The sequence below is a fragment of the Perkinsus marinus genome (genome assembly GCF_000006405.1).
Source record: "Perkinsus marinus ATCC 50983 genomic scaffold scf_1104296944404, whole genome shotgun sequence".
NCBI lineage: Eukaryota > Perkinsozoa > Perkinsida > Perkinsidae > Perkinsus > Perkinsus marinus.
The window spans coordinates 622,494-643,052 of NW_003211409.1; the positions used below are offsets into that span (position 1 = coordinate 622,494).

Genomic DNA, 20,559 nt, shown 5'->3' on the forward strand with positions numbered 1-20,559 from the left:
GGGCGTTCCCCATCAGCATGATGAGCCCTGTTATGAGTATAATGCAGACCATGTACTGTGCACGGCTCGGCCATATGTACGTTGTCAACATGCCACGAATGATGTACGCTTTCGCTAAGCTGGTTATGCGCCTCTTGGACCCTAGCACCACTAAGAAAATAGATATCTTTCATGGTGGTTTCGAAGAAGCCCTTTTGGAGACTATCAGTTCGGATGTCCTCGAGGCCCGTTACGGTGGTGACTGTGAAGACCAGGTTTCAGATTTCTGTGTTCCTCAGTTCATGACGTAAAGAAGGCATTCGTTTCATTACTGTCCTCGCGATGCCGCCTTTAGAGCGACAATAGTACCATCACTCTATACTTTCGCCACCACCATTATTTGCAGTTCTATGTAGTTCCTTCACTGTTGCGTTCGCGAAACACGGGCCATGGTTTACGAGAGAAATCAGAGCATACACTTCCTATGAGCTCTTGAAACACCAATCACGATCGTAGTTATTGGGCGTCGAAATTATGCATGTAGTTCAGGAGGGTTGTTATTGTGTACTTAGGATGATAAGGAAAGACTCCTGAACGACACATTGCTGTCGTTGATGGAATTAGTCTAGTCTGATGGTGATCAGGTTTTGGCGAATGTAAGCAAACATGTGATAGTATCAGAATCGCATTACGACTTGGTGGCTTTACTGAACTCAAGTGAATCAGCCACGTCTGTCTTTTTAGTTTTCGATCATATAGCGAAACTGTGCCGGTTCTGTCCCGATGATCGGGACTCAGGGGTCCCTGGATCCAGAGAGGCTGATCATGAGCGATGCACATGATCAGACGGTCATCTCCCCTCATGGAGCGATCGACACAAACTCCACTGTAGTGCCGACGCCCAAGTCAGAGCGCAGCTCCGCACGCTAATGCCCAACATCATAGTAGCTACCACTCCTTCACCACACTTCCCAAACACAAGACTCACCACAGGAGCAGAACTGAAAGCAATGTACGAATGTATCTGGACATATCGTGCGTAGGTAATAAGCTAGGACAGAATGAATGGGAATTTACTCCTCGTCGAAATCACCAAATTTACGGACGACATCGTCAAGCGCGATCAACCTGCGAACACCAACACCAATATTGTCCGGCTCAAGCATACGGCAACACCCTACCTAGGGCATCCTGGATAACGGGACGGAACTGCAATTTCTGGACGACAACCCGTGTCCTCAAGGCGCAGTTGTAGTTGTATACGTAACGCACTCTCCTAAAAAGGTGTCCTCCAATAGCTCGAATCCAGATACTAACATCATGTGGATTTAGTGGGAGGCGCTCGATCAAGTCTGTTATACGTTCCGCGTATCGTCGCCCGCTCGCACCACACTCGCTCATAGGCTTATCGCAGTTCCCAGTCTGTCATGGCAACAATATTCACAGAGAAGATGCCTGCCACCACTTACACTAGCTGCCACTGGGTATACCAGAGACTGGTAGTGAGCTATACACACACTAATAACATGGGCCAACTCTTTCGTATGTGGACCGTAGAAACGGGTTAACAACAGTGCTGCATTGTCCCCTCGAAGACCTACATAGAAAGACCTCAAAATGAAAGATTATAAGGAGCGGACTTTTTCTTAGGGAAATTCGAAAAAAAATCAAAATTTTCCGTCAAGTGTTTGGGTTCTTGGGCTGAAACCAATTGAATAAGTATAGATAACGTCGTATCAGAACCGGTCATAACAACCGCCGTGACTGATATATGAGGGCGAGCGAGATTACGACGCCCCCTAGCCGTGCAAATTTGTAAAGCAATTCAGTTCAAGAGCCCAAATACTTGACGACGAGAAACTTTGATTTTCCGAATTTGCCCGAGAAAAAATAGAGCGCTCCTCAAATCAGAACTGAGCGTTACTCAATAGGAAATCATGAACCGGATCCGCCTCCTCGTTGGGCCAGTCTATTCCCAGACGAATGAACGTGCCCAAGAAGCTGTCATGAGGGAGCACTCTGCTGTGCTGATATACCATTATCGATCGGGCCAGATCGTACCTAGCGGACGATGCAAAATAACACACATAAGCTGAGTTCACCGTCTGAGCTCATCGCCAACCTCGACCGTCAACAGGCAAGGTGCCATTCTTTCCTCAGCAGCTCCGGTGCACCGCGTGACAAGCTGCTGGAAGGCCTGACAAACTCAACCTTCGAATACAACGACACGAGATGGCCACCTCACGACGATCCGCTTGTCGGGACAGCCATCGAATGAGCATAACCGTCTCGAATGCAGTAAGTCGCTGATCTCCGATTCGGAACCTTTCACACCTTTCTCGAAGCATCATACCGATCGGCTCCGGTACTCGTCTGTCAGCAACAATAAAGGCCGACCTTTCGCTACTATGATAAAACTCACAGTCCATCCCGCACTTTCTGGCGGTCCGATTCCTCCCAATTGGAAGTGAACAGGTTCGCATACGCCTCGAATAACCGTTTATATACAGCGACACTCGTGATAGGATTCCTGAAGTAGAATATATTCCCGTAATGCGACAGTGCGCATACATCTGAGCCTGCCAGTTGCACAGTGGCTCGCAGGCTTGTGTCAAGCGTAACTGCAAGAAACTACACAGTGCAAAAAACAGTCAACTCACATTCCTCAACGCTCTATCCATCATTCGCAGGGCGGTGTTGAACTCAGCCTGGCTCGTGATTCGAGCACTAGGCAGCCAAGGCCCTTCCCGAGGCAGGTCAAATTCCAGACTCATAAGGACTCGGTCGTATCTGTTGCAGCTGAGCTCAACGGTAGAGGAAGGGAATGCACTTACTCGACTTCCCTTCCACAGTGTGGAGGCGATCCTGCGCAGATCAGAGATTTGACTCTGGGGTATCGACGAGCAAAATGACTCGATGAGAGAGGCACTCCTACGACTCGAGCGTAGCGAACACACACGTACCTGAACGCTGTGTGAGGGGAAATATGCACACGGATTCAATGACAATGAAAAACTCTCAGGAAATTGCAGAGAACTGTCGTTGGTTTTTGCACACTTACACCGTGTTAATTTCAATCTCTAGCTCAGCTGAGGAAATCAAAAACTCATTCCAACACTGCTTGTGCGAGAATACCATCATCGATATCTATTCACTCACCACTGACCGTCTTCCTGTTGCGTTTGTTGTCTTCCATAAAGTTCAATTCTTACTGCAGTTCCTATGATGATGCGCGGTGCCAGACTGAGAGCAACGACAGCTTACCCATCAGCAGCAATAACGACAACGGCAAGTATTGATTCTCGATTGTAAAACGACGAGGATCCGCATGGTTTAACTCCGGCGGCTATCGCCCTACGGGCAGGCTTTTTTCTGAGCTACTGCATGTGCTAGTATCATTCGTTATTGAATGCGAAACAAGGGCAGACGAGCTCACTGAATGCATAGTCGCTTGGAGGTGTTCTTGGTTTCTATAATGGCAGTAACGGCCTTCCACTCACCGTCAAGACCATCTCGAATGAATACTCGGACCTGCACACTGCCGCATACAGGAAAATATGGAAAAATCTTGTTGGTTTCTGAACACTTCTACCCGAGTTCGTATAAATAAACTCCTACAATTGGTGAGAAAACTCCTGAGCTCAGGTGAGGAAAACAAACTCATATCCAACACTGTGCTTACAGCTCGGGGAGCATAAATGGGCTGTCCTGCTTGGTAGTCAGCTCGATAGAAGTTGATCTCAACTCTTGTGATCTGAGCACATTACGGTATCATATAATCTATAATTTGTTAATTTATTCATATTTTATCTATGTTTAAGTTTCTCCCGTGATATGAAAAACACTAGTGAAAAACGTATTTCACATATCACTTCGCAGAAAAAACAGCCCATTCGCCAATATCGCCTTTTTTCAACCTAGAGTATTACGCCATTTCACGTAAAACAGGTGCAGCTCCATTGACAAAACGATATTATATAGTTTATACAATATTATACAATGGAGTTCCACAACCCGTTTTACGTGAAGTGGCGTAAAACTCGGTAAAAAATGCGATATTCGCGGCCTGTAGTAGTCGTAAAATGTGTTTTTTACATTGTGTTTTTCATATCACGGTCGTGAAACTCCATGAATAGTTTTATAGTCCAAATTTAATGATAATACAAGTTAACCTCAGCCTGGGCGTAAGAGATCCACAACCAGCAGCGACCGGGATGCCTCCAAACATTGAGTATTTTTAACCCACATAGCATTTGTATGGATACGCGACCGTGTGGGAAAAAATGCACATGGTCAACTACCTGTGTTGATGACAATACGAAATTCTGAGACGAAATTTCAGAAAATTCTCATTGGTGTCTGTGCATATAGGGGCGTGTGAAATTAGTGAAAACTCCTAAACTAAGCTGAGGACAGCGAGTATACATCATGAAACTGACAGGGGATATCATCAAACTGATCTTCTGACAGTAATATGAGATACCATCTCATGTGATTACCACACCACAACGAACATCAGAGTAATTAAACAGACCGGGACTATGGAGCATCCTTCACTTACAAGGCTTCTGTCACAGAGGCCATAGATGAGGTACTCAGGATCACAGACGCACTCGGGCAGCTCTAAACAGGCCGGGCAATCTGCAGTTCATCAATAAGAAGATATGCATCGGTATGAAAAAACGGTGAAGTCTCACTCTGATGACGGTCGATCATAAATGCCTTGCCACTACTGCTCCAGAAGTCATCATCGTTGGTGACACTTTTGGTGACACCCTGAACTGGATCGTCTTGACTGCTCGCCGCCACGCCCTCTGACCATGATTGCAGTACATGTGAATTTTATATGCAAATGTGAAATGCGCGTTATTTTGGAAGGACGAATAACAGTGACCAAGTTGTCGCTATCACAGTCCCAAACGGGTACTCTCATCACATGTTCATAGCCATGATTACATTGGAGTTTCACGACCGTGATATGAAAAACACTAGTGAAAAATATATTTCACGACCACTGCATATCACCGCGAATATCGCGTTTTTCACTGAGTTTTACACCACTTCACGTAAAACAGGTTGTGAAGCTCCAGTGTATATGCGATATAGTTTCAAATCGATTCTCATCATGCTCGGAAAATCAAGTATCAAATTGACACGTGCTGCATAGTGTTGATTTCTGAGGAAATGTTACTCACCCGAAATGAGGTTGTAAAAAACCGATGAGAACGCGCTAAGGTCTGCCACTTCTGACAGAATTTTCTTCGATGAACTACAAAACTCGTCGTCGTGGAATAGAAGACACTAAAAAAGAGACGATCAATGTTGAATAAACGCCCTAAAATCCCTACAGGGCCGGCGAGAGCATCAGCCCTTTCAGGCCACGGTATGAGCCTGTTGTCATTTCCGAGGACCAGATCGTATATGTGTAGGGTATCCACCAATAAGGAGTGAACCTTGAGCATAGATCCCCAGTTACTACTAGCCAGGATGTACCACACATGTTAGTATGAAAATCGTGAGGAAATTTTTGGAAATTCTCATTGACTCTAGTACATTTCTACCCGAATTCATATGTAAACTCCTAAGCTCAGTTTTCAGAAAGCAAACACATATTTCAACACTATCACTATCACTACTAGTAGTAGTGATAGTGATACTACTACTATAGTCTACTACTACTATAGTCTACTACTACTATAGTCTACTACTACTACTATAGTCTACTACTACTATAGTCTACTACTACTACTACTACTATAGTCTACTACTACTACTATAGTCTACTACTACTATAGTCTACTACTACTACTATAGTCTACTACTACTACTATAGTCTACTACTACTACTATAGTCTACTACTACTACTATAGTCTACTACTACTATAGTCTACTACTATTATAGTCTACTACTACTACTATAGTCTACTACTACTATTATAGTCTACTACTACTACTATAGTCTACTACTACTATAGTCTACTACTACTATAGTCTACTACTACTATAGTCTACTACTACTATAGTCTACTACTACTATAGTCTACTACTACTATAGTCTACTACTACTATAGTCTACTACTACTATAGTCTACTACTACTACTACTACTACTACTACTACTACTACTACTACTACTATAGTCTACTACTACTACTACTACTACTACTACTACTACTACTACTACTACTACTAGAAGCTTTTGACCTACTGCTTTATTCAAGAGCAAGTCCCGTTTGAAAATTTCCGATACCGTGTCGTAGCTATATATCGTGAGTAGGACAGCACTGGGCAAGGAGTGGTAGGGGGACCATGTCGTTCTAGTCTCATTCGAGGGCTGATGACAATCCATCGCAGCCGCCGATACATCATTCAGGGGTGCCATAATAACACATGCTACTTAGGGAATTTGATGAAGAACGTCACCCTCATCTGGAAGCTCCAAGTTGGTACCCCAACCCCACAATGGAAGGAATCTATATGAGTTCACAAACAATCACAAAAGGGTTTGCCCAGTGAAAGTGTACCAGGACTAAGGCCAAGGAGTCAACTATAACGCAAAGCACAAATATGATGGCTATAAGTCTTATCAAAATTTATTCCCAATTCGTTATTTCCTAGTTGTCTTCATACAGGCACGGATCTGCTACACCCGCCGAGCTGTAGCTCAGCAGCGTTCAAAGCAGTAGTCTACAGTGATAGTGCCAGAAAAGTGTCCTAGGGCTGAGTTCGAAGCACAGCAAACTCATAGTGGCATTTTCCTATATCCGTATACCCTTCAAAACCCGCATCCAAGATCGATTCAGAATTGCCATGCATATAAGAAGAATAGGACACCACACTGGTAACATCGCCGCGGCACTTTAGAAAATTTTGACGAATATACAAACCACGTGAAAAAACGCTACCCCCGCCGACTGAAACGACGTCATCAAGCTAGCGAATATCAACTTGAAAATTTCACCACTAGACCCTCCCCAACCGTCCACTGCAGTTGTGATAACATTCCTTACGCCCCCTTCTACTACCACTATCACATTGATAGCAGCGCCAACATATTCCTCTCTGAGAGCCTCCGTGAAAATTGCCAAGGCAAGAGCCTCTACAGAACGCCTTGTACAACTCCCTCGAGGTCTACGTCACTACTCACTCCACTGTTGACGTTGTAGCATACATACGCCCAGTCTGTGCTCCAACACAGTGATATGCTACCCGTCGCCTTCTACTTGTGATCACTAGAAGGTAGTTACACCAGCAACGCAACAGCAATGGTTCGGTAACAACATGATGATGACAACAGTGAACGACGGAACATGGATTAGAGTCTACATAGGACCAATGCGATCGCCATTACAGCAGTGCCCAAAATGAATCCACCGGGACACCAGTGACGATCCAAATGGCATGCTGTAACGAACAGCTTAGCCGCCGCAATATAAACCTACCAATAAATCGATAATTTCTCCATGAGTTGAAAACACTAGTGAAAAATATATTTCACGAACATCGCGTTTTCCACAGAAAATAACGCCACTTCACGTAAAACTTCAGGTGAAACTCCAATGATGATATTACCATCACTCCAGCGGAACAGGCATACATAACCGCATACGTATCATCAGAGAACTCCTCACTTCTTACCAACCACGCCAAAATACCTGAACCGTCCCAAGGGAATCACCCAGGAACCTATAATGTTGTCGAGGGGAACTCATTTTGGATTTCCTACATGGTCAGGAACACATTTTTCCCATGTAAATGTCATCACATTAGGATGACCCTTTTCTCACATTCAAGTTGAATGAGCCGCTCGAGGACACACCCAAAGATGAGGCCAACTACTACCTCCTAGGGGCTCTGCAATAGCCGATATGGAGCACCAAAGCAGAGCTTGTTTCTTGCTACCAGTTGCCCGGAGAATTGGCGACGCCACTGCTATGCCTAAGTAGTATTAAGGTAGCTCTCGAGAACAGACTGTCACTAAAAGACCTTCTGGAATGTTATGAACCGCTATAGCGACCGCCAACGATACACCCACTGAGGGGTCCTGGACAGTGCCGATGAACGTAAGGATTCCCTCGGGGAAGTTATGCAGGCAAATTGCTCCAGCAGTGAACAAGGCAACTTTGAGGAGCTCCAGCCTGTGATGAACGGCCTCTTCGTGGGTCGCTTCTACATCAGCTAAGTTGGAGTTGGTTGACATCTCAGAAAACTCTGGCACTCGTCGTGGTTCATTCTGTGAAAGACCACTGAGCTCAACCTAGAGACATGTATTCCCTACTTTAATAACGGGACCGTTGTGAGGCTCAAAAAGACCATCAGTGAGCTCCTGCAAGGCGATAGCCGCTGGGGCTACACCATGCGGGTCCTCTTCGTTTTCCAAGTCCTCAGGCGTCGACTCAGCAGCTGTAGCCTCTTTGGTCGTCCGCCTATGGCGACTCCACGAGTGCCACTTCCGACTACCCCAGTCCGCTGCCTGAGATCATCTCACTGTGAATAGGGACAGCTCAGTTGTGTTACCATGCAGAGGAGCGTCGCGAGAAAGTACACTAGATTAGCCATCATGAAGGCATGGTCCTCATCGAAGGTGTCGCCTTCCTGGAATCTGACCGAACATACATCCTTACCGAAAGCCAAGATTCCACGCACAGGTCAACAGCCTGAGGGAAGATCTCTGTGAAGCTGACGAAGATCATAACCCCAGCAGCGGTGGCGAGAGCTCCTGCCATAAACCTCTGGTTGTGGGGATCGATTATCATGGATATGACGCCACCCAACATAGTAGCCGCCCCTGAGGAAAAGCATGTGCAGCAGTTGACGTTGATCTCAATGTGATGGTCGCTTACCAGCAACGAATGTTAGGCCGATACCTAAGCCGGCATTAGAGGAGTCCTCTACGACCATTGGGAAGTACAACGACCACTACTGCTGTTCTTGGATCAAGGAATCACCGCCGCCGGCCCCGAGACAAAGTAAAAAGCGCGCGCCCAAAAATTCTAGTGTGCGTTGGCTGTTCATTCGGTGGTGACCAAATCAACGACATACTGTCGAACGAAAGACTATCGAGAATGTGAATCTTTCAAGAGTGCTCATAGCCGCGGCTTCACATCAGTCGTTCACTTACACATTGTCATTCTCCGCTTTAGAGAGTAGTATCTTATTATCAAGCACAGTGCCCCCAGGTGATCTCATTAGGGGTCTTCGGATTCCCAACAGAGCAGTAGTTCACCTCGTAACCGCTGAATGGAATATACTCTCCGTGGAGGGCGTTCATCATACGATCCCTCACTGGGACTGTCATCAGCTACTAATCGACCTCCTCACACTTCTGTAAGTGAGATGCCTTATTCCACACTAGCAACCGAGTCGCTTGAGCGCATGTAGCTCTATCGATCCGGGAATTCCATATAGTGTCTCGTGAGGTATGCGTAGGGTAGCTCCCGAGACGTCCATACCGCCGTTCGCAGATAAGTGGCCGGAATCGTTTTCGCTACTTCCGGCGTTCCCTCGCTGACGGTCAAAGCCCCAATGAGGCTGTCCACTACCGCGTCCCACACGCCGGTCCTTTTCTACCCAGAGTAGCCGAGCCAGAGCCGATGAGAAACGCCACTGAGAACTCCAACGCTGATGCTAACATCACGGTGAACGACCCATGAGCCTCACCGAGAAAGAAAACGTCATTATTAGGATGCCACCTGCCTCTCTGTTGAAGCGGATAAAAGAGGAACTTTCGTCCAGTCAGACATCCGCGAAAGCGACATCCAAACGGTGGGGACCAGCAGTTCTCATCGAGAGCTGCGCGTTATCAGGATCCTTTCTCGCCCGAGATGCCCAACGAATGCAAAGGCTTAGTGCCGGACCTCATGTGGCTGTCGGGTCTGACATTCCAGAACGGCATGCTCATCGGCGAGGCTGCGGTGAGCTGCATTAGCAGCGTGCAGTGCATCAGCGACGATGTGCTAGGTTCGGCTAGTTCAGATTATGCGTGAAAAGAAGAAGGCACAAGAGGCTTTACCGCAAGGTGGTGTTAGTGTAGCCACACTCAATCTGGACAGGCGTTGCCAACAGGGAAGGATTTGGAATCGGCCACACTGCGGGCGAAGATGATCGAAGAAATGGAGTTGAAAGAATTCAGAAGTCGAGAAGCTCAGATTGACAGGATCAACGTTTGACGGCCCAGGAAAAATCACCCAACGTATGATGCCTTCCGTACGCTCAGGAGGAAAGACTGCGACTATTACGCAAGGCGCTAGCAGATCTCAGAGCTGCACAGGAAACACGATCAGAAGAGAGAAAGGAGCGTGTTATTTCTAGACTCACCGACGTAACTGCGTCGGATGGCGTTATGCTTGCTATCCATATCGATAGGTGAAGAACGAGAAGCTCTGTCAGCTGGGCAACTTTAGGCTGAGGGCTCTTCGGCGCAGCGCCCGCGACAGGGCCGCCACTGTAATTATTATCACTACTGAAAAACTCTCAATACCTGGACAATTCGCTTAACACAAACGACGATTGGATTCTCCTGTTGAATCTCAGCGCACGCGAGCGTTCATAGTAGAGCGTTATAGTACTCGAGAGACGAGACCTCCCACTAGAATAGGTGGTAGCCGGAACCCCCCTGGTTTAGGTTGACAGGGTGAACAAGCTCGGGAGAGGGGATACGATAAAATGCACTCAGCTCGAGGCTCACAACGATCGCTCCTCGCTACTTTACGCTCCTATCACTAGAGAGGGCACTGTATGGCACTGACTCGAGAGTAGTTGCATGATATTGTGAAGTGAAAGGTGCCTCTGAGACTAACGGGGAGGATGGATTTCGAAGCAGTCGCTCGAGACACCCTCAAGGCGATAACGGGCCTTGGAAAGCTCGTGTGCGGAGAAATTCGATTCCCGAAGACTTGTAAGTCGCAAGAGACGGGAACCTTCTCATTCACGAAGGAGAAACTGATAACTTTCAACGTTCATCCGGAAGGAATTGGAACAGCCTCCTTGTTTAGTGAGCGCCGTGCCACCAGAAGAGAACGCACGGAAATGGGAAGCCAGAAGTACCGTCAACGGCGATTGACTTCAAGATGGTCTTCTGTTATGCAGAAGCCGTCTTGAGCACCGCGATGAAGCACATCACGAATGAACTAGATAGCATGGCCCTCCACCAGGACGATGCCCCACGGGAGCCCGAACCGATGGGTATCGCTTGGTGGTGGTTGAGGAGGCCTTCTGTAACGATGTAGATCCAAAGCCGGGAGTAGAGCCCCAATGGGAGGAGAAGAGAGATGTCACTCCAGTAGACAGCAGCTCACACCTCAACGGTGGGCTGCGGAATTTGATTGACTCACACTTGGTTCATCAGCTGTACCGGCGGGGGATTGCAAGGGCATGGACGTAGCAGCGTTGATGCTGAGCCGAGTCCTTCGCGGCAGAGCTATGCAGAACGAGATGCTCGTGGGGGTGTCCAAGAGAGCGGCTCTCATTGAGGTGCTTGCACGTGCGCCGTCGTAGTGGTATTCTTCGTGGCTTCAAGGAACTGCGAATTTGTGACGGATGGACGACCAACTTGTCTGATGGGAAGAACGATGAGCCAGAAGGTTTGCATTCTTGGATTCTAGTCTGTGGTTTTATCGGTTGCCAGGCATCCCAGTGTCCCTTATAGAAGAGGGAATCGTGTCCTCTCTCATTGGAAGCACAGTTGGAGCCACTCTAGATAAGCTCAGCAAGGAGCTCGCCAAGTCTAAGGTGGAGATGTGCGTGTGTGAAAAGCATTCAACTGCAGGAGGAGCGAAGAATAGCTGCAATGGTTTGGCTGGCGCATCACAACCGACGGCTACGACAGATCAAGGAATCGGGAGTGCGACAAGCGGAAGAACGAATGAGGGATCGCGAGGAAACGATTTTCCGCGAAGTGCTCTGGCCGTTTGGGATCACCGTCCCATCATGCACTGGTAGGTAACACAGAGCTGCAAGCAGACCGCTGACTCCTATTTGAACGACATCATGGACACGACGATCGGGGAGAAGAGCCAAGGCGTTGCTCTCGCCACAGTTGAACGCCCAACGAAAAGCCTTGAACAAGTCGCTGGCCTCAACCCGCGATGGAATACGCCGTTGCTGGTCAGGTCCTGGACCAACTGGACGCCCACTTTGCTGAAACTTCCGGCCAGACTGAACTTGAGAGAGAAACTACTGCCATCAAGCAGTTGGTGAACTGGTGAAACCGTCATTTTCCCGACCTTGCATGGTGATCATGCGCTCTTCAGCTTCCTCTTCCCCCTGGTGGAGCGTTCCCGCGTGCTGGAACAACTTCGTGTGAGGGAGAAGCGCTTCATACAGGCTTCGAAGGAGGCATTCAAGACGACCGTGAAAGACGTCTCTGAACGACTCACTGCACCATCGGTGAGGCGTTCGGGTCCTCCACAGTTGTTGTATGGTCCACCGACAGATTCCGTTGGCCGAGGAAACCCACGACGGGGATGAGCATGAGTTACCTTCGTGATCTGCTAGAGTGACAAAGGCAATTCATGCATCCATGAGATTTTCCATCTACCGTGCTATCAATCACTGCGTGTTGCATTTAGTGATGATGGGAGTACGATGCAGTGTAGGGTTATATGTTCGCTTCCCTCAACTGAGCTTAGGAATCCTCTTATTGACCATCGGAGTTTGTATACGAATCAGGCTTGAAGTGTACAGAAACCCACGAGAATTTCGCAAAATTTTGTCAGATTTTTCGCTTTGTCAGTGAAATTTTGTCATCAACACATGTAGTTGGTCATGTGCAAGCTTTCTCATACCGGTCCGACGTGAATTGAATCAATACACCCGCTTCGTGAGCAATTTTTTGGAAGTTCTCCAGCCATCTGCAATAACACATGATAGTGGGAAGTTGTCGAAAGTCACGTGTATCTCTCGGCAAGATGCTCTGCGTTCATCAGTGTCTTGAATCTCGTATATCCAATACTCCACAACACAAATCTCAATGGAGTGAAAGCAATAACAAAACGTCAACCATTGTCTTCGTCGTCTTCACTAGATTGATCATCATCGAGCATTCTCTCTCGGGGCATCATTTCTTCCATGCCAGGGGTTGATTCACAGTAGATTTGGATAGCTTTGGGTAGGCGATAATACACAAGTATCTGAACACGATACCTCCACTGAAATGTGGCACCGCAACTTACGCCAGCTAGAATAGCTATTAATGATGCAATAGCAAACGGGAGCCGCTCGGCTTCGCCATGTTCACGCGTCCAAACGAATAACATACCGAAAATTATAGGACCAATAGCAGAACCTACGGAGAGAGGAATTCTCTTTCATTTGCCATATGGGAGAGTTCACCGATTCCAGCAATAGAATTATTAGAGGCCATCGCTGTACCCACAATAGCAGAGGGAGTATAATCGGCTATCAAGGCGGCGAGCGCCGATGAACCTAATGCAGCTACATCTCGATAGAGGATGGTTTCTCAGCCGTACCGAGCATAGCTGGTCCAGCCAAAGTCCCTCCGAATAAAGCCACATCTGTCGACGAAGCGACAGCGCAAACAAGATAGTGTGTTGCATAGCATAAGAGCGCAAGCAGGAGAATGCGCTGAGCTTTCCATTCGCATTCATTCTGGAGGAAGCGCAATAGGAGTGTATTACACAGAAGACCACTGATGCCGATGCAAGCAGCGAACAACGCTCGTTGCAAGGCAGTGAACCCTAGAGCAGATTGTAAGTAGGAGTTGATAGACTGGGATATCCCCGAGTCGGCCACGGCGATAGTGAGGCGAACCTCAAGGCAAGTACGCAAAACAATAGTGGCCCTTGGGGGCAGATGCAACCAGTCGAAGGGCCTCGGTCGGGACCGAGCTCCCATGAGACGATCTCTGGCACCAGGATGAGACTCGGGCAGTGCGAAAATGGTGTAGAGGGCGGAGCAGATGCAGAGGAGTGCCCAAAGATGTACGATGGCGAAGGTGTGTATCTCGGCTCCAATCATGGGGAATACGAGGTTACCAGAGAGAGTCAAGGCCATGAGGGCTCCGTAGATTCTCATACGCCTCTGAGGCTGTGGACAACAGTCTACCACGTACGCGTTGAGGAGGGGAAAGCGAGCGTATTCAGGGCCGACTCCAGCAAGACTGATGAGAATCTCCAATACAAAGTAACCTATCATATGGGACACGCCAGTCTTGAGGGCTGTGAGAGATAGCCATAAGGGAGGTAGTACGGCGAGCACTGAGTTGAGGACGAAGTACCTACACATGAGGCGTCATGAGGGGAGCTGCCCATCAGGCTCACGTTCTGCGTTTGCCACGGGAGTCTGAATAGGCTCCTACCAAGAGTCCAGTAAAACAGCTTATTAGAGCTGATATGCTCATAGTGAGTACACTCCATAGGAGCTGAACGTCGTTGCACTCGCTGGACGAATGACACCAGCCTATTCTTCTGAAGTACTCTTCTTTAATTTCAATGAGCACCGGCGAGACTAGGGCTATACCCCAGAAAACCGGCAGCACAGAGGGACACACAAGCCAAGGGCTCGGCACTGGTGCTCCTAGACGGGCTGAAGGCATATCTTCGGAGCACAGTAACTGCAATACTCTCATTATTGCTCCTTGCCAGTCACTATGACCAACAACTCAAGTCGACTGCTGGCAGCGGCTAGCCTCAGAGCATGTTATGATCAGTGAAACCCGGGATGGATCCTGCTCCATCAATGATAATATTCAAATGCACTTGTAGCAGCCTAGTGACCAACTGATAAAGTGCCCACATTCTCAGGCTTGTTATTGACTGCTCCATGTTCCATCAAATCTTCCAGAGTCGACAGTAAGACGCTCCTGGCCTCACTCTCAAGGCTTATTCACGACTACGGCATCTTACCGTTAATTCAATAAGGAAGATGTAGCCCCTGTGACGCCCCGTGACTGGCAGGTCAGCCCAGGTCCAGCTAGAGAACAGGCTAAGTCCCCGTACATACTGCCTCTTATAAACAACCACCGAGTGTGACTTCAACTCAAGATCTACAGTAGACATGTAAATCGTTGGAACATTTACGATGACAATGACAAGGGCATTCTGCCAACGACGACAATAGAATAGAAAAAATCCGCCCGATGCGACGTAAACCGTTTTGTTCTAATACTGCATCTAAGCAGGCATAAGCCTGTGGGGGTCAACCCTTTCAATATCGGAAAAAGAGAACGACTTGCTCTCGGACGAGGAGACCGCCAAGGTCTGCTTAGAAGAGCCGTCCTTACGAGGAGCTCGAGCTCCACCACCCGAATAGGCCAACACGGACGGGTCCAGCTCGACACGGCTGTACTCTGGCTGCCACATTGCATCTTGGACGAGCTGATTGAGGTCATCAGGGCGACTGAGAGGAGGGGCATCTCCCGCTCACGCTGTGTGTTTCCAGCCTACCTGATCTGAGCAATCCCAGTGTCTAACGCCTCCTTGATGCAAGCCACGGCGATGGCGTGAGAGAGCTCGCGGATCCTGTTGATCTGTGGGTAGAGGAGGCCTTGGGCTAGATCCTACGATGAAAGAGCAGCAGCCACTTGCAGTTTTGAAGTAGAAGTTTATGTCCACTTTCCTCAGCCGAGCTCAGGAATTTCCTCGCGAACTATACAAATTCGAGTACAAGTGTCCAAAAATCAACAAGAATTTCCCAAAATTTCCTCATTGTCACCGACACATGTGGTAAGCTGTCACCAATATACATTACCTCTTCCGCGACCTTCTCCGACAAGGTCTTAGCTGCCCGGTAGAACATAGTGTCCGGGATGTTCTTGAACTTACCGACGATTGCTGCCAGGCCAACCCCAGGGAAGATGTACCTTTTGCTTTCCCTTCATACCAAGTCAAAATCGGATACTTACATGTTGTTGCCTTGACCCGGAATGTATATTTTCCCATTGTAGGTCACCGGCTTGAACGGCGATCCTGTTGCCACCCAGGCCTCTCCACCGGTCCATCTATAGGAAAAACCCGGATGACAGCGACCTCATCAGTGTGGGGGGAAAATATGCACATGATCAACCACATATGTTGGTGACAATATGAAAATTCTGAGAAAAATTTCGCCACAATATTTTTGATTCGTCAACATTTCTACTCGGATTCGTATATTAACTTCAGTGAGGAAACTCCCAAGCTCAGCTGAGGAAAGCAAGTATATACTCCAACACTGGACCTCGTCCCAACGACCAGCAGCCTTACATGTAAAGCTGCTCAGGCGTGGCCTCAGCCTTCGGAGTTGGATTCGACAAGGCGAATATGACCGGTGCCGGGCAGTGGGCGTGCATTTCCTGAACGAACCAAGCTACATCGGAATACATTACGGTTGGCCTACTTTGATGATCTCCTCAGTGAAGGCTCCATACTGTCCACTCAGGCCCAGTAAAATGGTTGGCTTAACGACTTGAACAACTTCCAGCAAGCTCTCAAGAGGCTCGTCATCTCGACAGAATCGTATCTGTTGACCACATCACGTCTCCTGTTAACTGCAGGCGGCGACGGCGCACTTTGTGTTCCTGCAGCTCCCCGCCTCTCTTAGAAGTGACCAGTCCTCTGGAATCCACCAACCAGAATCTCTGTCTCGCCTCCTCGATGGTGAGGCCCTGTTGGACCATGGCGGAGACAATACTGTCGGCTACCCCGACAGCTGCAGAGCCGGCCCCGAAGAAAACGATGCGTTGGTCAGCGAGAGCCTCGGATTTGGCTCGCATTGCGGTGAGTACTCCTGCCAGGGCGACAGAGCCAGTACCCTGGATATCATCATTAAAGCATAAGATGTTCTCTTGATACCTCTTGAGGAGGGGGAAGGCGTGATCATTAGTGAAGTCCTCGAATTGGATGAGGACACCGGGCCAACGGGAACGGACAGCATCGACAAACTCGTCCACAGCAGCATAGTACTCCTCACCATCGACTCTCTTATGGCGCTCACCAAGGTACATATCATCATTGAGCAGATCCGGGTTATTAGTACCGACATCAAGGGTAACAGGCACAGTGCGGCCAGGGTTGATACCGGCACATGCGACATAAAGGGAGAGTTTACCAATAGGGATACCCATACCGTTGGTACCAAGATCACCAAGACCAAGAATACGAGAACCATCAGTGACCACGATGATATCAGCATCACGAACATTGCTGTTCCAGATGACTTGTTTGAAGTTGCCTTTCTCCGAGATATTAAAGTAAATACCACGAGAGCCTCGGAAAATACGATCGAAGTCCTTGCAGGCCTGACCCACCGACGGAGTGTATACGATGGGCATCAGATCCGTGATGTTGTCCAGAAGCAGACGATAATACAACGTTTCATTGCGATTGTGTACACCTTCCAGGTAGATGTAGCGGCCTATATCTGTATCCTTGGTTCGAAGCTGTTGCATGCATCTTTCCACTTGAGTGTCAATGCTGAGGACCTTGGGAGGTAACAAGCCAATGAGCCCAAGCTCCTCACGCTCGGCCTCTGTGAATGCCTCCGCCTTGTTATAGACCGGGTTGCGCATCAAATGCAAACCCCTCTCGTAAACAGTCGCCACTCTGCCGCTTTCCGGACCGGACATTTTCACACCGGGCGTGTTGGCGCAGTCAATGAGGCCCATTTGGATCTGCAGCAGCACTTGCCTGGCTGAGTTGAGGAAAGCATCGCGGACTCTCTGACCTCCCTTTGCTGACGTTTCCATGAACAGAATACCATTAGATCTCGCGAACGTCGCCGCTTCGTCCGATGGCACTTCACGACCAAGCAAGTCGGCCTTGTTGCCAATTAGAACCTTCGTCACATTTTTGTTCAACTTCTCCAAATTCTGCTTTATAAAATCGGTGAGCTCATCATACGTCTTCCTCTGCGAAACATCGTAAACGAAGAAAATGACCGCTGAGCCTCGGCAATACGATAATGTAAACTTACCCCACACTGTGTCCCATATTTGCAGTTTCACCCTATTCTCATCGATATTAACTATAGCCTTCGAAAATTCCACCGTGTCAGTCGGAGTAGACGTCACACGGAACACATTTTCCGTAAACATTAGTCTCAGATTAGTCTTGCCGACTCCCGGAGGTCCGACCAGGGCATATTGGAAGGCATGGGTCCAACGATGGATATGTGGAGATGTGCTCTGACGGTGATACAGTTCCGAAAGCACAAGATGATACCACTCGATCAGCGCCTCTGTCGGAGCCGCGGCCACAATGTCCTCCATGGGTAGCATACGGACATCAAAGTTCGCCTTGTTGCCACCATCAGCCGTGGTCGGTGGTTGCACTATGTTAATCGGGGCCATAGGAAGCTAGATCCAACGATACTACTATACACAATCCAAAGCAGTGTGGACATACATTTTCAATAGCTCCAATGGATATTCAACACATACTGTAGTTGTACTCATCGAGATCTGTTATTCTGATCAGCCAGAAATTTATATATTCATATTATCAGCATCCGACATGAAACTTATCGTATCAAATGATGAAATAATATTTGGTATGAAATCAATGATATTTTTTATTATTATAAACGAGCATCTTCCTATCGGCGGAAGACCAAGAGCTTCTAGATCGTTCAGTCTCAACCCCTGAAAAAAGGCACGCGTACGAGGAGATAATTCCTTAGTTGATAACTACAAAGAGACCATCATATCATAGAGTATTGAGTGAACTCCACGAAAGACAATAATGTTAGCCCAGCAAAAAGTCCTCATTCACTCCGATACGAATTGATACACTCAACAAAGCGCATGGGGCAAAGCTATAAAGTTACTACACATTGATGACAGCCTCCCTCCATCACTGCCATAACAATTCGTTGAAAAACACCAATGCCAACAAGATTTTTTCTAGCCCTCACAAAGGGAGCAGGCAGCAGCAAAACCAACAAATAGAAGAGAATAGTAGTCATGTCGCTAGCTATCAGTCCATTGTAGTAACAAGGCCTCAATGAGACCACCCTAGTCGTGGGAGGGCGGCAGCCGATGACGGCCATGAATGCGCCAATACCACGACCAGAGCTATCACAGAGACTGAAGGAAGGCGGCGCTGGTATGATATAGATCAGCACAGTTAGTCTAGTCTTAACAAAAAACAACAACAACGTCCTACTACTATTACTACCACACCAACTTGGTGATGAATGTTTTTACATAAACTGATTGGGGTTCACACGCTCCATGTCAGTGAAGGAGAAGGCCTTGCTTTGGATAGTACCAACGCTGAGCTTATTCTTGTTGCTCTGGGAGTTGCCTACACCAGAACCCTGGCCGGAGAAAGCGAACACAGAAGGGTCCAACTCGGTATGAGAGTACTCCGGCTTCCACATGTGGTCCCACACGAACTTGTCGAGATCAGCAGGGCGTCTGAAAATAGAAAAATACATGCCACGAAATAGACAATAAATCCGATGATCTTACTCAATGCAAGCAATACCGAGATCGAAGGCCTCCTTGATGCACGATACTGCAATGTCGTGAGAAAGCTCGCGAATACGAGTAAGGCAGGGATATAAAGTGCCACGAGCAATATCCTCCTCAGTGACTCTCTCAGCAAGAGTCTTAGCAGCAGTGTAGAACATTGAATCGGGGATCCACTTGAACTTGCCAAGAATACCAGCCAAACCGACACCAGGGAAGATGTACATGTTGTTTCCTTGGCCGGACTGATACACCTTACCATTGTATGTGACGGGCCCGAATGGAGAGCCAGTGCAAACCCAGGCGTTTCCATCTGTCCACCTGAGAACAACCAACATCACCATAAAGATACTACCGATATGAACTTACGTATAAAGCTGTTCGGGTGTGGCCTCGGCCTTGGGCGTAGGATTGGAAAGAGCGAAAATGACAGGTTGAGGACAGTTAGCATACATAGCCTAGAAAATAACAACAACGACAGTCACTGAAGCAATCACAAGTGATCATCAAAGCACCAACCTTGATGATGTCCTCAGTAAAGGATCCCGACTGTCCACTGAGACCTAGTAGCACAGTAGGCTTAATGGCCTTCACGACTTCGAGAAGACTTGTCATCGGCTCTGCGTCGTCACGGCAATAAGGAACCTGATAAACAACATCAAGGACAGACCACAGTACTGTGTGTGCTACTCACCTTATGATCCTGGATATTGCCACCACGTTTCCAAGTGACCAAACCCCTAGAGTCAACGAACCAGAAGCGCTTTCTGGCATCTTCAGGGGAAAGGCCATCATGAACCATAGCAGCAACGATGCAATCAGCGATGCCAACGGCAGCGGCACCAGCACCGAGGAAGACGATCCTTTGATCCTCGAGCTTCTCCTTCTTCACCCTCATAGCACTGACGAGGCCCGCCAAGGCGACAGAGCCAGTACCCTGGATATCATCATTGAAGCATAAGATGTTCTCTTGATACCTCTTGAGGAGGGGGAAGGCGTGATCATTAGTGAAGTCCTCGAATTGGATGAGGACACCGGGCCAACGGGAACGGACGGCATCGACAAACTCGTCCACAGCAGCATAGTACTCCTCACCATCGACTCTCTTATGACGCTCACCAAGGTACATATCATCATTGAGCAGATCCGGGTTATTAGTACCGACATCAAGG

The 20,559-nt window shown here is 48.0% G+C and overlaps 10 protein-coding genes across 10 annotated transcripts; 4 read left to right on the forward strand and 6 right to left on the reverse strand.

Annotated features, from left to right (window-relative positions):
* Positions 1-17: 17 nt before the first annotated feature.
* On the forward strand, positions 18-290 carry Pmar_PMAR001195 (hypothetical protein; the record flags this gene model as incomplete). The annotated part of the gene is made up of 1 exon (XM_002780556.1): positions 18-290. One exon carries the CDS (start codon positions 18-20, stop codon positions 288-290), a length of 273 nt encoding a protein of 90 aa, XP_002780602.1.
* A 1,596-nt stretch (positions 291-1,886) lies between these two features.
* On the reverse strand, positions 1,887-2,753 carry Pmar_PMAR001196 (hypothetical protein; the record flags this gene model as incomplete). Its single annotated transcript, XM_002780557.1, has 6 exons — positions 1,887-2,040; positions 2,082-2,176; positions 2,220-2,352; positions 2,402-2,509; positions 2,551-2,600; positions 2,640-2,753. The coding sequence occupies 6 exons, from the start codon at positions 2,751-2,753 to the stop codon at positions 1,887-1,889; spliced, it is 654 nt and encodes a 217-aa protein (XP_002780603.1).
* A 658-nt stretch (positions 2,754-3,411) lies between these two features.
* Pmar_PMAR001197 (hypothetical protein) lies at positions 3,412-6,361 on the reverse strand (the record flags this gene model as incomplete). The annotated part of the gene is made up of 6 exons (XM_002780558.1): positions 3,412-3,510; positions 3,662-3,733; positions 4,541-4,620; positions 4,677-4,755; positions 5,328-5,432; positions 6,188-6,361. The coding sequence occupies 6 exons, from the start codon at positions 6,359-6,361 to the stop codon at positions 3,412-3,414; spliced, it is 609 nt and encodes a 202-aa protein (XP_002780604.1).
* A 933-nt stretch (positions 6,362-7,294) lies between these two features.
* On the reverse strand, positions 7,295-8,880 carry Pmar_PMAR001198 (integral membrane protein, putative; the record flags this gene model as incomplete). Its single annotated transcript, XM_002780559.1, has 8 exons — positions 7,295-7,417; positions 7,552-7,634; positions 7,822-7,917; positions 7,966-8,236; positions 8,258-8,452; positions 8,497-8,581; positions 8,626-8,767; positions 8,823-8,880. 8 exons carry the CDS (start codon positions 8,878-8,880, stop codon positions 7,295-7,297), a joined length of 1,053 nt encoding a protein of 350 aa, XP_002780605.1.
* Positions 8,881-9,803: 923 nt separating this feature from the next.
* Positions 9,804-10,148, forward strand: Pmar_PMAR001199 (hypothetical protein; the record flags this gene model as incomplete). The annotated part of the gene is made up of 3 exons (XM_002780560.1): positions 9,804-9,893; positions 9,940-9,997; positions 10,045-10,148. 3 exons carry the CDS (start codon positions 9,804-9,806, stop codon positions 10,146-10,148), a joined length of 252 nt encoding a protein of 83 aa, XP_002780606.1.
* Positions 10,149-11,352: 1,204 nt separating this feature from the next.
* Pmar_PMAR001200 (hypothetical protein) lies at positions 11,353-11,846 on the forward strand (the record flags this gene model as incomplete). Its single annotated transcript, XM_002780561.1, has 3 exons — positions 11,353-11,461; positions 11,606-11,717; positions 11,807-11,846. 3 exons carry the CDS (start codon positions 11,353-11,355, stop codon positions 11,844-11,846), a joined length of 261 nt encoding a protein of 86 aa, XP_002780607.1.
* Positions 11,847-12,065: 219 nt separating this feature from the next.
* Positions 12,066-12,466, forward strand: Pmar_PMAR001201 (hypothetical protein; the record flags this gene model as incomplete). Its single annotated transcript, XM_002780562.1, has 3 exons — positions 12,066-12,181; positions 12,231-12,366; positions 12,413-12,466. The coding sequence occupies 3 exons, from the start codon at positions 12,066-12,068 to the stop codon at positions 12,464-12,466; spliced, it is 306 nt and encodes a 101-aa protein (XP_002780608.1).
* A 508-nt stretch (positions 12,467-12,974) lies between these two features.
* Positions 12,975-14,996, reverse strand: Pmar_PMAR001202 (Hippocampus abundant transcript 1 protein, putative; the record flags this gene model as incomplete). The annotated part of the gene is made up of 6 exons (XM_002780563.1): positions 12,975-13,109; positions 13,152-13,264; positions 13,312-13,404; positions 13,449-14,215; positions 14,259-14,551; positions 14,844-14,996. 6 exons carry the CDS (start codon positions 14,994-14,996, stop codon positions 12,975-12,977), a joined length of 1,554 nt encoding a protein of 517 aa, XP_002780609.1.
* Positions 14,997-15,110: 114 nt separating this feature from the next.
* On the reverse strand, positions 15,111-18,288 carry Pmar_PMAR001203 (malic enzyme, putative; the record flags this gene model as incomplete). Its single annotated transcript, XM_002780564.1, has 7 exons — positions 16,487-18,288; positions 16,315-16,437; positions 16,182-16,270; positions 15,842-15,937; positions 15,688-15,799; positions 15,384-15,496; positions 15,111-15,336 (listed from the first exon to the last, which is right to left on the reverse strand). Exons 1-7 carry the CDS (start codon positions 18,263-18,265, stop codon positions 15,111-15,113), a joined length of 2,538 nt encoding a protein of 845 aa, XP_002780610.1. The 5' UTR covers positions 18,266-18,288.
* An 828-nt stretch (positions 18,289-19,116) lies between these two features.
* Pmar_PMAR001204 (malic enzyme, putative) lies at positions 19,117-20,516 on the reverse strand (the record flags this gene model as incomplete). Its single annotated transcript, XM_002780565.1, has 5 exons — positions 19,117-19,333; positions 19,388-19,708; positions 19,757-19,845; positions 19,907-20,032; positions 20,082-20,516. The coding sequence occupies 5 exons, from the start codon at positions 20,514-20,516 to the stop codon at positions 19,117-19,119; spliced, it is 1,188 nt and encodes a 395-aa protein (XP_002780611.1).
* Between the last annotated feature and the right edge of the window lie 43 nt (positions 20,517-20,559).